The sequence below is a fragment of the Euphorbia lathyris genome, chromosome 6 (genome assembly GCF_963576675.1).
Source record: "Euphorbia lathyris chromosome 6, ddEupLath1.1, whole genome shotgun sequence".
Lineage (NCBI taxonomy): Eukaryota > Viridiplantae > Streptophyta > Magnoliopsida > Malpighiales > Euphorbiaceae > Euphorbia > Euphorbia lathyris.
Window position 1 is genome coordinate 80,262,823 of NC_088915.1, and position 15,851 is coordinate 80,278,673.

Here is a 15,851-nt window from a genome sequence, read left to right on the forward strand (position 1 = left end):
ATATATGCATAACAAAATTACATGTAACCAGAAAACACGATACGAAATCGACACTAACCCGAACAGGTAACACGATTATGACATGAAAGTTTTTAGGTTAGGTTTAGGTTTACTCTTTTTGACACGAACTCGAAAATGACACGACACAAACACGACTCGAACACGATAATTGTCAGATCTACTAATCATGACAATGTATTTCGGTTTAATATACAAAAGTGAGGATTTATTCAACTGTTATTAATGTCAGTTTTGAATGTTTGCCAAAAAAGTTTGGCACGCCATTATAATTGGCGTAGTGAACTAAAAACACAACAAAATTGCAAATAATTTCAAATTCATCATAAATTGAGGAATATACTTTATGGATTGACCACGAAAATGCTAATTCCCTAAGTCTTAAGACAATAATGGTTAGAAGCGATGAAACAACAAGATACTACTAGCTAATCAATAGGTCGACAAATCCCACATGACCCCTTCATTCGTCATTACACATATTAGAAATACATCTTATTAACACATCTTAGTAACACTTTTTCCATTTTTGAGGTGAGATTCAGTTCATTCACCATCACTATTCTTTATACGGCCGATCCTTGGTTAGTTCTTCTACTCTGACATCACTCACTCCAAATCAGATTGTTAAACCTAATGATCTAGATTTAGAGGATGAACTAGGAGTGACAAGATTTGCTTCTTAATTTCATGTCCTTGACCACCAAATCCATCTCCATTTTGGTACAAGTTATGAGCCACTCTAGCCATATTTGTACTAATATTTAAAAATAATTGCATCTGATCATTAGTTGAAATGTTGGTGAAGCATTTTCCATTTATTTTCTTCCATAAATGATTGATCATGCCCTTAATGTGGGTTTTAGCTGCTTCCTCTGAAACATTCATATCTTTCATATAACATATTATTGAAGAAGCTGCATCTCCTCTCTCTTGTTCTGCCTGCATTCATTACAACAATATTATAGCTAGGAAGCGCCTAACTACCGCGCGAGTTGAAAAATTTAGCCCGGTGACATTAAACTTTCGGTTAAAGGGTTCCTCGATATGATATTAGAGCCTCTTAGAATAAAAGATCGAGAGTTCGAATCCTCACAACCCAATTTATTGATGGATTTCAACATGTGGTAGGTGGGACTTGTTGTTGAAACACCTTTCCACATAATTTTGATTTGACAAAATTGTTTAAGTATAATTGAAATACATATTCTAAACACACTAAGTTTAAATGCTTTGATTTATTCTACTAATGTGTGTGTTCAATGTTGAGTTAAAATTGTTTATAAGACACAAGAATTAAATGGCCCAAGCCCAATACGGAAGTCAAGGCCCAAGTCAAACAACTCAGTACAACTCGGCCCGCGTTTGTCAAGACGTTGCCGTTTTGAACAAAACGTAACTCAGCAAAAGAAGGATCTAGAAGACCTTCGGGAATAACTTCAAGATAAAGCTGCTGAGTAGTCTCGACAAAGCGTACAAGACAGCAGCTGGCACATGAAAACCTCCAGACAAAGTATTTCTACTTTGGGTAAAGTTCAGACGACACAGTATGCTGTCCAGTTGACTTTACCATAAAAGGAGAGACAGTCTGCTGAGCTGACCGAGGACAGAAGATACACAAATCTGATTGGCCGAGAGCTCTGAGCAAGTCAGGATGACAACGACATATAGCCGTTTCCCTCCAACGGTTATTTCGAAATTTGAAATGACCGATGCCCAGACGTCTCTATAAATAGAGCCATCAGAAGCTTCACTCCATACAGAACTTGATCAAGCCATTACGCTGACCAAATTTCTATACAAGTTCTGCAAGCAAGAAGCAAAGCAAATCTTACACTACAATTCTTATATCTGTGTAAAAGTCTAGAGTGATTGTTTCAATCGTCTAAAGTGTCTTATCAAATCTTTGTATAGGACAAAACACTTATCATTTCTAGAGATAGGAAGGAGAGGCTGAGTACTCGGTTATAGTACTCAGCGTGAGATTAGGATTGAGTAGAAGTATAGAGGAAGGTACTCTTGTCATACTCAGTTGCTAAGATTGTAAAAGGTTTGAGGCTCTACCTTTAAAGAGCTTAGTAGAGGATTCGAAATCTCGGAACGTGTTCCGGGGACAGGACGTAGGCTTAGAAGAAGCCGAACCTGGATAAATCTGCTGAGTGAAGTATTTCTTACCTTTAACTCCTTATATATATTGCTTGCTTAAGTTAACCAAAAACTGACCAAGTAAAGAGGTCAAGCTGAGTTGTGCGTGTTAAACATCTGAGCTCAGGAATAGACTCTAAGTGCTATCTCCTGACTCAAGCTAAGAAACTGACCTAGTCACCAGTTGACTAAGCCAGTATCTTGCTGTTTACTCAGCGCCGCTGTTAAAACCTTTTTCCTTAGAAAAAGAAGTCTGCCCTATTTATCAAAAAGTTTAAATAGTTCCTAACCCCCCCCCTTGGAACTATACTTGCAACCTTACAAGGGACCAACAAGTGGTATCAGAGCTTCAAAAGCTCACTGTAAAAGGTCTAACAACCTTGAGCTGATCCCTACCATGGGCGAAAACAGCACTCGGTTTCTCCCTGGAAACCAAACAACTCAGATACTGCCTGAGGGACTATCCATTACTAGACCTCCCCTATTCTTCGGGTCAAACTATACCTTCTGGAAGAATATGATGAAAAATTTCATTCAGGCTACAAACATGAGTGCCTGGCTATCTATAGTCCAAGGCCCATTTGTACCTGTCGAAGTTGTGGAGGGCCAAACAGTTGTAAAAGCTGAGGCCAAATGGACAGAGGATGATCTTAAGAAGCTTCAAAATCACGCTTCGGCTATCAATATGCTTCACTGTGCGCTCGATGCTGCAGAATATAATAAAATCTCAGGTTGTGAGTCGGCGCAAGAGATCTGGAATAAGCTGGAAGTCACCTACGAGGGAACCAATAAAGTAAAGGAGTCCAAGGTGAATCAGCAGATGAGATTGTACGAGCTGTTCGAGATGAACAATGATGAGGGCATTTCAGACATGAATGCAAGGTTTACCAACATCATTAATGAGCTCAAGAGACTTGGGAAAATCTTCACTGAGGAAGAACAAGTCAAAAAGATACTCAGGAGTCTTCCTAAAGACTGGCAAGCAAAGAAGACATCGGTTGAGGAAGCTTAGGATTTAACCACCTACAAATATGACGAACTCATCGGCTCGTTGCTGACCCATGAGATATCCATGAAAAACTTTGAGGTGAAGGAAAAAGCTGAAGACAAGAAGCAGAAATCCCTTGTCATGAAAGCTGACTCCACTGACGGGAGCTCAACTGATGATGAGGAGATGGCCATGTTCACAAGGAAGATGAAAAGGCTATTCAGGAAAAATGATAAATACTCCAAGAAGCCTTACAGAAAGTTTGATAAGTATAAAGCTGACTCAAGCGACAGCAAATACAAAAAGGACAGCTCAAAGCCCATTACATGCTTTAAGTGCCATCAAACCGGCCATATTAAGTCAAGCTGCCCCACACCGAGGAAAGACAAGAAGAGCGGCAAAAAGGCAATGGTGGCTACATGGAGCGACAATGATGAGTCATCATCAACAGAAGCTGAGGCCACCGAGTCAGCGAAGATATGCTTCATGGCTGACGAACTTGCTGAGCCATGCGTCTCTGATCATGCTGACCCCTCCGTTGAAACTGACGATGAGGAGCAATCAAATGAGGTAATATCACTTTCTCTACTCAGAAACGAAATGGGTAATGCCCTGAGTGATCTCTATACACTTATCAAAAAGTGTAATAAGAAAATTAGAGCACTCAACAGGCGCTGTGATGAGGTTGAAGAGGTCAAACTGAGTGACCTCAGATACCTTCTTCAGGACGACTCAACATTGCATGATAACATGAAAATCATATATGAGTCTGTCTCTGAAGTCCAATCAGTTTCAAAGAAACTGATAAAGGAAGTCACAACTATCCAAAACCAATTAAAGGTTCCAATTAAAAGAAACATTCCTCTGAGAACTCAATACCAAGGTACTCAGCAGAGATGGAATCCCCAGCGAAAAGTCTAGTGTGACTTTTGTGGGAAGAAAGGACACACCACTAAGGTGTGCTAGCACGCTCAGCACTGGGGTGCTGACAAGTCAGTGAAACATCCTAAACAGAAGGTCAGCTGTGACTTCTGTGGAAAGAATGGCCATACTGTCCATGTATGTCACCATAAAATAAAATATAATGCTTTACCTGTTGCACCTAACAAGCAAGGACCCAAAAAGAATTGGGTACCTAAGAGTAACTAGTTACAATGCAGGTAAGCCTGAGGTGTGCTGAGAAGTCAAAGATGTGGTATATTGACAGCGCATGCTCAAGGCATATGACGGGTGATGAAACTCAGTTCATCACGTTTGAGCGTAAACGAGGAGGGAGCGTAAGTTTTGGAGACAACAAGAAGGGTAAGATAGTAGGGTCAGGAACCATTGGAGGTAATCCTACTATTGAATCTGTCTCCCTAGTCAGCGGACTCAAATATAACTTACTCAGCGTAGCTCAGCTATGTGACAATAGGAGAAAAGTTATATTTGATGCTACTGGATGTAAAATATACGAGGGTAAAACAAATGAGTTAATATTAACTGCCCCTCGAATAGATAATGTCTTTATGCTAGACTTAGAGAAAAAGTTTTCAAAAACTGTGTGCTTAGTATCAAAGGAAGAGAATTCCTGGCTATGGCACAGGAGACTTGGTCATGTAAGCATGGACCTCCTGGCCAAATTAGCAAGAAAGCAATTGGTTGAGGGACTGCCCGAACTTAAATTTGAAAAAGATCAGTTATGCCACGCTTGCCAAGCTGGAAAACAAACCAAACAATCTTTTCATAGCAAAAACATTGTCTCAACTAAGCGTCTGTTAGAGTTACTACACTTGGATCTCTTCGGTCCAGTCCAGCCGCTGAGTCTGGGTGGAAGAAGATTTTCCTTGGTCATTGTAGATTACTTCTCTCAGTACACGTGGGTCATCTTGCTGACCAGCAAGGATGAAACCTTTGAGACATTTTCAAATTTGGTTAGAAAAATTGAAAATGAAAAAGACCTAAAATTAGCTCACATCCGTAGTGATAATGGTGGAGAATTCAAAAACCAAAAGTTTGTTGAATTCTGTGAAGCCAGCGGCATTGACCATAATTTTTCTGCTCCTAGAACACCTCAGCAAAATGGGGTTGGAAGAACAGAACTCTGGTTGAAATAGCCAGGACAATGCTGGATGAGCATAGGCTTCCAAAGTACTTTTGGGGAGAGGCTGTCCACACAGCATGCTATATTCTTAATAGGGCTCTAGTTAGACCTATATTAAAGAAAACCCCCAATGAACTTTGGAAAGGACAAAAGCCCAATATTGGATACTTTCGTGCCTTTGGCTGTAGATGTTTTATTTTAAATACCAAAGATAGCTTAGCAAAGTTTGATTCAAAAGCTGATGAAGCTATCTTTTTGGGCTACTCAACAAACAGCAAAGCATACAGAGTTTTGAATAAGCGAATTCAAGTTTTAGAAGAGTCAGTACATGTAGAGTTCGACGAAACTAACCCTGCAGGTAGATACCAGCCGCTGACCGAAGATGATCCACACTCAGTAACCACCGCTGACCAAGAACCATCTACTGAGTCATTCACTAAAAGGCTGACCAAGAGTAAGAGTGAACCTAAGATTACTTTTACTGACCTATCTACTTCTGCAGAGATTGTTGAAACAGAAACAGCACAAGACATAAATCTACCTAAAGAGATAAGGATCCCAAGAGGGCACTCAGAAAGTGCAATCCTTGATTCTGCTGGGAATACCCTGATGACGAGGAATCAACTCAGGAAGTACCTCAGCAATGTCGCTTTCGTCTCAGTTCAAGAACCGAAGAATTTCGCTGAAGCTGAGTACGATGAATTATGGATGAACGCAATGCAAGAGGAGCTCGATCAATTCAGAAGAAACGATGTATGGGAGCTAGTGCCTCATCCAAAGAGTCAAAAGACCATTGGAACAAGATGGGTCTTCAGAAACAAGATGGATGAACAAGGGAATGTAGTCAGGAACAAAGCAAGGCTTGTAGCTCAGGGCTACAGTCAGCAAGAAGGTATTGACTACGGTGAGACCTTTGCCCCAGTGGCAAGGCTAGAGGCAATTAGAATTCTATGTGCATATGCATCTTACATGAACTTTAAATTATTCCAAATGGATGTCAAAAGTGCATTTCTTAATGGAGTTATAAACGAGGAGGTTTATGTTAATCAACCTCCAGGTTTTGAGGATCATAAATTCCCTAACCACGTTTATAAACTCAAAAAGGCTCTGTACGGCCTCTAGCAAGCACCACGTGCTTGGTATGAGAGGCTGACCAGTTTCCTGCTGACTAGAAATTACGTCAGGGGTAAAGCTGATACAACCTTATTCATTAAGAGAAAGGGTAAAGATACCCTGCTGGCCCAAATTTATGTTGATGATATAATATTTGGTGCAACTAACGAATCAATGTGCAAGGAGTTTAGCAAACAAATGCAGACTGAGTTTGAAATGTCCATGATGGGAGAACTCAACTTCTTCCTCGGTCTTCAAATTAAACAAGGAAAGAATGGCATCTTCATCAGTCAAGCCAAATATGTCAAGGAGATATTAAAGAAATATGACTTGGAAAATTGCAAGCCAATATCCACTCCTATGGGCACTGACACTGTCCTCTGCGCTGACGCGAATGGTAAGTCAGTAGACAGCAAATTATATCGAGGTATGATAGGCTCTCTACTTTACTTAACAGCCAGTAGACCGGACATTCAGTTTTTAGTATGCTACTGTGCTAGATATCAATCTAACCCTAAGGAATCTCATTACATTGCTGTAAAAAGAATCCTTAGATATTTGCAAAGCTCAGTGAACGCAGGTCTATGGTATCCAAATACTCATGATTTTACACTCATCGGATACACTGACGCTGACTATGGACGGGATAAGTTGGAACGTAAAAGCACCTCTGGAGGATGTCACTTCTTAGGAAGCTGTCTTGTATCCTGGTTCAGCAAAAAGCAGGCGTCAGTAGCCTTGTCTACCACTGAAGCTGAGTACATTGCTGCTGGTCATTGTGTTGCTCAAGTCCTATGGATTAAGCAACAGCTTGAAGACTATGGTGTTCAAATGAAGACAATTGAAGTCAAGTGTGACAACAAAAGTGCAATTGATCTTTCAAAGAACCCAATTCAACACAGCAGAATGAAGCATGTCAGTATCAGACATCACTTCATTAGAGACCATGTACTCAAGGGTGAGATCAAACTGACCTTTGTCCCAACGGACGAACAGCTTGCGGATATCTTCACGAAGCCACTGGCCCGTGAGCAGTTCAGCATACTGAGAGAAGCTATTGGTATGTTTAATCCTCTTCAGTAAATTCCTGAACTAAATGAATATGCATGCTGAGTGAATTATTATGCTGAATGATTGATTGTTTGCTGAGTAACTCGTCGAAACTGACAGAACATCAAATATTGAGTAAGTTAGTTTAAACTTAAACTTAGAAATCATCCCTTTATGCAATACTGACCACTCAAAATATCAAACGATTAGTATTCTAAACGCTGAGTGTTATATCCGTTAGAATCATTGCAAAAGCACGCGTATAAGCCTAGGATGACGTATACGCCGAATGTGTCATAAATGCCAGGATTATTGTCGGTTCACAATCCCGAGGCAAAACTGACACATGGATTCGATAAGATCCATTTCTCACCTCTATAAATAATGGGTATTTCCCCATTTTTTATTCTTTACGCTTATCGAATACTCAGGCAAAGAATTTTTTTTCTCTCTAAAAATCCCTCTAAGCTTTCCCATCCTCAACAATGACTAAGGTTTCCTACAACATCTCCGGTGCTGGCCACTCTAAATCCAGCTCCGATGACACTTCCAGGCAAACCTCTGTGCCGGAACCTACCAAAATAACCTCGCCAAGCAAAGGAAAAGCTGGCCAAACCTCTGGTCAGGGAAAATCTGTAAAAGTCAGAACCTACTCCAAGGTCTTTGAGAATGTCCGCGAATGGAAAGTTGAGCCCTCAAGATGGGTCTCTGAAAACTTCGTGCAAAATGAACAACCGTTCTGCGAGTGGATTTCACAGAATGGATGGACTGAGCTATTTTCAGTTAGGGATTATACTTACCCTGACCTTATAAGGGAGTTTTACCACAACCTCCACGTTGCAAATGACAACACTGACTATCTGTGCACTGTGGTTAAAGAGAAAACCATCTTCATCAACCCTCTCTACATAGGAAATCTGCTCAAGTTGAAAACTAAAGGAGCAAGGCTGAGAAGATCTGGAGATCAGGATGGCATTGAGTATGACCACCACTTCTGCAAACCTGAGGGCTACTCAGGAGAAGTCTCAGCTTCATCGATGGGTCAGCACCAGAAGATGGCTCATTACTTGCTGACCTACTTCATATACCCCAAGATCAACTGCACTACATCAGCAACCAATTTTGAGCAATGCTTTATATGGCATATGCTGACGTACACTCCCATCAACCTTTCAGTTTTTCTTATCGCTGGCTTCCTACGCAGCACTGGTACGCTGAGGCTAGGGTCAATCATTACCAGAATCCTCATTGACCATAAAATTGACCTCGAAGGTGAGGAGACGACTCGAGGATCTGAGATAACAGCTGCCTCGCTGAGGGCATTGAAATTTGGACAGCCTTTGAAGAAAGGTAAAGTTGCTGTTGCTGCTGGCCAAGCTGAGGGAACTGCTGAGCCAAAGAAAGGAAGAAGGACTAAGGCCCCAGCTTCCCGAAAAAGAAAAACTGCTGAGACTCCTTCCACAAATGTTGAGTCTCCAGCAAAGAGGCAGAAGTCAGCTGGAAAGTCAGCTGAGAAAAGAAGCAGGCAATGTGAGCCTGGAACTGAGGAAGCTTCTGAGCAACCTCAGAAGAAGCAGAAGCCTTCAACACTGACTCCCCTCGACGGCATACCAACAGATTTTGTTGTACCGGGTGATTCTCACTTCACTCAGTGTCAAGGTACAATAGCTGAGTCCGAAGAACACGAGGTACAACTGGATGACCACTTCATCTCTCAAGTTGAGGAAGAACTTGATGGTGATAGTACTGAGTCAGAAGAAGAAGAAGAAGAAGAAGAAGCCAACGGTCAGGATGACGCTGAGGACTCTGAGGAGACAGCCAGTGGGCATGAAACTGAGCAGGCCAATACTGGGTTGGATGCTGAAGAAGAGCAAGCACTTGACCAACACAATGTTGATCAAGTCCAAGTGCAAACTGACCAACCTGCTGATGAGCAACATGAATCCTCTCCTTCTCACTCAGGAGATCCCACTCAAACTGTCACTCCACCTCGTAGGAGAAGAAAGTTGGTTAAGGCCAGTGAGAAGTTTGTCAGTGAAGATTTTGTGCCACCACCAACTCTTCCTGACTTTACCATTTCAAAGACAACTAAGGATCCCTCCTCAGTAAAGCTGAAATTTTTCAAACGCCAAGCAACCTCCACTACATCGGCGCCCTTAGAAAAGCAAGCCTCTGTTTCTTCTCAACAGGAACATGCCGAACCAAATGCTTCTGCCACCTCAACTAGTCAGGTTGAGCCACTTACTGTTCATGCTACTTTTTCAAGCATGGTGCTGACTCCACACACTTCTGCCGTCAGCACAGACAGTATTCGGATCACTACTTCTCCAACTCAACTCTCTGCCGATCGTTCAACTCTACCTCCAACTCAAGTGCAGATTGAGAATGCTATTCCAGTCACTGACCAGGTTACCCCTTTCACTCCACTCCCTTCTGGTCACACTGATGTCCCTGAAGGCTCTCAAAGCTATGTGAATGCTACTGAGTCTGGCAAAAAGCTTATTGACTCAGTTCAAGCGCTGATCAAAGACCTTCAACATTCCACTCCTCCTGCTGCTGGGTCTTCATCTATTGAGACTACTCAGCTTTCCCAGGTCACTCAGCTTCTCAACAAAGTTAAGGGACTCAAGGACTTGCTGAACGTCATCATATCCTTTCAAGCACAACAAGCTAAGCAGGATTCAATAGCCAAGCTGGCTGAGATACAGCTGACCACCGTGCAACACTTGAACTCTTTATAAGAACAACTTCAGAGATTGTCAGCTGTAAACACCGACTATGCCACCTCATCTGAAATAAAGATGCTTTTTGCTCAGCTTCACACCGAGCAACTTAAGACAAATGAGCAAATGGTCTCTTACAATCAGTGCTCAATCGAGCAAATAGGTGAGGCTATTCGCTTGCTTAATTTGAATAAGCAAGAGATGGATACTGACGCGCTGAAATAGCATGAGATGCAGACGATCATCCAACAAACTTTCAACCACATTCGTCATAACAATATTCAACGTCAGTATTACGACACAGCCCTTTTGAAGACGTTTCACCAAATCTTTGCTGGTCTTACTAACGCTCTCATCTGGCAAGGCAAAGCTCAAGCGTTTAGCATCAATATGCTCAGTGCAGCTGACCTCAACATACCCGCAGAGGTATCAACTGATGGAGTTGCAATTTTTGACGGCGTGAATGAAAGCGCTGAGAAACTTAAGGAGCTATCCCAAGAACTGACTCGAGCTGCCTTAACTGATGCCTTCAGACTTCCTCCTCTTGATGCTGACAAGACGGGGGAGAGAGAACATGCAGCTAGAGCTCAGCACGAGCGAAGTCAGTCGCAACACAAAAAAAAGAAATAGATAGGCTAGCTCAGTATAGACTAAGTCAGTTGTAATCTTTATGCCTTATCTATAAGTTCTGCTGTGTAAACACTGACTTCCATCAATATATCTATATCTGCATCTTTTATTCTTATTCCTGAGTTATGATATATGTTAATACATGTTACTGTGTACTGAGTCATTACGTATCTTCAATTAAATCAGCTATGTTTTATACTTATAGATCTTATTGACTAAATCAAATGCTGATTACATGTTTGACATTGTCCTATGTGCTTATAAAACATTGCTTGTTAAGAATCCACTGAACAACAAATTAATCAGTGCACTCTATATGATTAAACCATCCGCTTTATACTGAGTAAATAGAATATAGAATATGTTTAATAAGCTGACCTATATCTAAAAACTGACCTTAGACTTACTCAATTAAACCTTTAAATGTTTAGAGTAAAACTAAGTCAGTAGCTCAACACTTACGGGGGAGTTTGCTAAATTATACTAGGTCAACTATCATGGGGGAGCTCATACTGAGTTCCTTGCTGAATAGGTTTGCCAACATCAAAATGGGGGAGTTTGTTGAAACACCTTTCCACATAATTTTGATTTGACAAAATTGTTTAAGTATAATTGAAATACATATTCTAAACACACTAAGTTTAAATGCTTTGATTTATTCTACTAATGTGTGTGTTCAATGTTGAGTTAAAATTGTTTATAAGACACAAGAATTAAATGGCCCAAGCCCAATACGGAAGTCAAGGCCCAAGTCAAAAAACTCAGTACAACTCGGCCCGCGTTTGTCAAGACGTTGCCGTTTTGAACAAAACGTAACTCAGCAAAAGAAGGATCTAGAAGACCTTCGGGAATAACTTCAAGATAAAGCTACTGAGTAGTCTCGACAAAGCGTACAAGACAGCAGCTGGCACATGAAAACCTCCAGACAAAGTATTTCTACTTTGGGTAAAGTTCAGACGACACAGTATACTGTCCAGTTGACTTTACCATAAAAGGAGAGACAGTCTGCTGAGCTGACCGAGGACAGAAGATACACAAATCTGATTGGCCGAGAGCTCTGAGCAAGTCAGGATGACAACGACATGTAGCCGTTTCCCTCCAACGGTTATTTCGAAATTTGAAATGACCGATGCCCAGACGTCTCTATAAATAGAGCCATCAGAAGCTTCACTCCATACAGAACTTGATCAAGCCATTACGCTGACCAAATTTCTACACAAGTTCTGCAAGCAAGAAGCAAAGCAAATCTTACACTACAATTCTTATATCTGTGTAAAAGTCTAGAGTGATTGTTTCAATCGTCTAAAGTGTCTTAGCAAATCTTTGTATAGGACAAAACACTTATCATTTCTAGAGATAGAAAGGAGAGGCTGAGTACTCGGTTATAGTACTCAGCGTGAGATTAGGATTGAGTAGAAGTATAGAGGAAGGTACTCTTGTCATACTCAGTTGCTAAGATTGTAAAAGGTTTGAGGCTCTACCTTTAAAGAGCTCAGTAGAGGATTCGAAATCTCGGAACGTGTTCCGGGGACAGGACGTAGGCTTAGAAGAAGCCGAACCTAGATAAATCTGCTGAGTGAAGTATTTCTTACCTTTAACTCCTTATATATATTGCTTGCTTAAGTTAACCAAAAACTGACCAAGTAAAAAGGTCAAGCTGAGTTGTGCGTGTTAAACATCTGAGCTCAGGAATAGACTCTAAGTGCTATCTCCTGACTCAAGCTAAGAAACTGACCTAGTCACCAGTTGACTAAGCCAGTATCTTGATGTTTACTCAGCGCCGCTGTTAAAACCTTTTTCCTTAGAAAAAGAAGTCTGCCCTATTTATCAAAAAGTTTAAATAGTTCCTAACCCCCCCTTGGAACTATACTTGCAACCTTACAAGGGACCAACACTTGTGTTATACACGCTTAAAGCCAGGGGGCATTTGTGTGAGATTACAATAAAAGCTATTATTAGACTTTAACTACCAGTTTAAGCCTTTAGTTCAATTGGTTCCTTGACATGGCATCAAAACTTCTTAGACCAAGTTGAGGGTTTGAATTCTAACAACACTATTTGTTGAACACATGGTAAGATAGACATGTGTTCTACACGCTTCAAGTGTAGAGTCATTCATATGAAGAAGCGTGTTAAAGATAATAATAAAACTATTCTTAAATCTTAACTATAAGTTAAATAATTCTTTGATAGGAACCAATCAGGGGCGGAGCCGGCGGTCGGCTCCATCCTTAAGTACTATTGGTTCGTTACTTGATAGCCCCATCCCTCCCAATTCAGTTTATTTTTACGCTTTTATAGTGTAATTTCAATTTTTTTTAAAATGGTTGAGTTGGGCAATATCAATTTTGTTTTAACAAGTTCAAGAGGTAAATGATATATTAAACGAGTTAATTGCATCGTTGGTCACCAAACTTTTATGATTGTCACAAAATGGTAACTCAACTTCAATTTGTCTCAATAAAATTATTCAACTTTAAATTTTGTCTCAATTAAGTCACTCTGATGACTTCAAGACAAAAAGACACTGGAAAAATGAGGTGGCTTCAACATCAGTACTAGTCAATTTTCACCGTTGACCGAAACAATACATGAGTGTCACCTAGATAACACGTGTTTGCCACCTAGCTGATCGAAACGACATATGTACATGTGTCAGCTAGGTGGCATCCATGTGTCATTTTGGTCAGCTAGGTGGCAATCACATATCGTTTTGGTCAGTCTGAAAATTGACTACTGCTGATGTGACATCGACGTCACTTTTCAGTTGTCCTTTTGCTCTTGAAGTCATCGAAGTGACTTAATTGAGACAAAATTCAAAGTTGAATGATTTTATTGAGACAAATTGAAGTTAGTGACCATTTTGAGATAACAATGAAAGTTCAATGACCAATGGTGCATTTAACCCTATATTAAGCCTACTAATCAACACATGAGAAAGCCGAACTGTATTGTACATGCTTAAGTCTAAGAGTTATTTATATGTGGAGGTATTTAAAACTCAGTCTGAAACGTATACAACACAAACTCATGTTATGTATGGAAATTCCGTTTTACCAATGGAATTTGTCTAATTTCAGACCCTCAACTATTCGGTCTCAAAGGCTCTAATACCATGGAAAAAACCATTTATCCCGTTGTCAGGATTCAGATCCTCGACCACTTGATCTAAGAACTCTTTATCCGGGTAGCATACATAAACCCTAGAAGAAGATTATGGAGTTTTTGAAGAGATATAATTACCACAGAAGTTCCCAAATCGTTGCAGAGCCGGATTATCAAAGAAATATTGTGTATTAAATCTTGATTTCTTCCAAGAAAATCCATGGTTTCTTGTGTTACTCTATCCATGATACAGAAAAATGAATGAACAGAAAGGAGACTGCCTGAAGACGATATCCAACCATTTTTTAGATACTCTTCCAATGATGGTATATGCCCCTTGTTAAACCATTTTGCTTCTATTAATAGTGATTCACAGAAATCTCCCCACTGAAAATAAAATAAAAATAAAGGTGTTAATATGTATTTTTCCGTGTCATAATCATATTATATAGTTTATATAATTGGGCAAAGTATGGTTTGACTTATTTATTAATAGATGTCTTTGGTTTAAAAGTTTGCAAAAATAGATATATGTGATATGATTTTTTTTCATAAAAGAAAGTATTTGAAATTATACAGATAGGTTCTAATAACAATCAAGAACATTTTTTTTAAATAATATTTATATATTAACAAAACACAGACCTGAAAATCGAATTGCAGCTGTATAAAATATACTTAAATATCATAGGCGGCCTAGGCGGAGTCCAAACGGCTAAAAATCCGCTAGAGGCCAAAAAACGCCTAAAGGGAATAATCGAAGAAAATTGAGACGGATTCTCGATTTCGAGCGCATAGGCAGTTGAGATGGCCTTCGTTTTGAACAGTAAAAATTAGTCATGTCAGATGAAAGAGAGTATTTAAAAATGTACCACTTTCTTGAGGTGAAATTGAGTTGGAACATAATCCAACCCCTTTTGAGCATGAATCTCAAGTGTCATTTCATTAGTCATATTGTAGAGTGCTTCAAGGCATATTTGCATACATTCTGGTAGATGTTCAACTTCACCCCCAATTTCCCACCTGAATTATTTGTCAAGTAGTTAGTAGCTATTAACAATCAGTGAAGTTTTATAGTAAACATTTATACAATCAGTTAGTTAAATCTGATAAAAAAAAGTTAATTATCAAAATGTTAATGTAATAAACTTATTCATCATATTGTTAATGTAATAAGCTTATAACTGCTTCAACCACTCCACGCGATGCTTCTGTAATTTCCGATGCAGGTGGTGGTTATAAGGCAATTAGAGTCTCGCAAACGCTGAATGCAAATTTTCCATAATTGGTCGAATTACTCTCGCTTAGATCTGTTCATGGGCCGGACTGGGTCAAGCTCAGGCCGGATCCAACAAGCTTTTGTATAAAATTGCTTAGGCCAAACCCAGTCCAATCCGCTGTTAATTTAGGTGGGTTCGGCCCGGGCTGAGCTCGGAACTCAAAAATCAAATCACAAGTCCAGTCCATATAAGCCCACCTAAATATACATATGTATGATTTTTAATAATAAAAAATTAAATTTATACTTAAAATAAATATTAATATATAAATAAATAAATTAATGTCCGTTACATATATTTGCGTATGGTTACGTTACGTATGGTTTAATAATATTGGTCCGTTACATATGGTTTTTTTTAGGGTGTCAAACTAGTTGGGATGTTCGGACCCTCATAGCTTTTAGCTTCTTGTTTTTTGTACCAAAAATAAATCATTTCGGTCAAATTTGGTAAAGTCAATCCAAAATGGCTAACTATACTGACTACAAGGTTTGCTTGTTAACAAAAAAAACCACAAATATCGATATGCAAAAACCTAAAACTACAGATATTTTATTTGAAATTAACCACTGAAAAAATATGGAACTTCTGGAATGGATGGATTTTGTTGAGTAGCTTGAAGGACAGTTGATGGGAGATTCAAGCTATTTATTATTTAAATTAACACAAAAATACACGTTATGATCATTTTATTTTGAATGTCACTTAAGCTTTTT

General features: G+C 39.6%; 1 protein-coding gene across 1 annotated transcript in view; it reads right to left on the reverse strand.

Annotated features, from left to right (window-relative positions):
* Positions 1-651: 651 nt before the first annotated feature.
* The window catches only part of LOC136233778 (alpha-farnesene synthase-like), a 41,404-nt gene continuing 26,204 nt past the window's right edge, over positions 652-15,851 (reverse strand). The window contains exons 7-9 of the mRNA XM_066023469.1: positions 14,728-14,878; positions 13,994-14,242; positions 652-960 (exon numbers count right to left, since the gene is read on the reverse strand). Coding sequence (XP_065879541.1) covers positions 652-960; positions 13,994-14,242; positions 14,728-14,878 — 709 coding nt within the window. The remainder of the gene's footprint in view (positions 961-13,993; positions 14,243-14,727; positions 14,879-15,851) is intronic.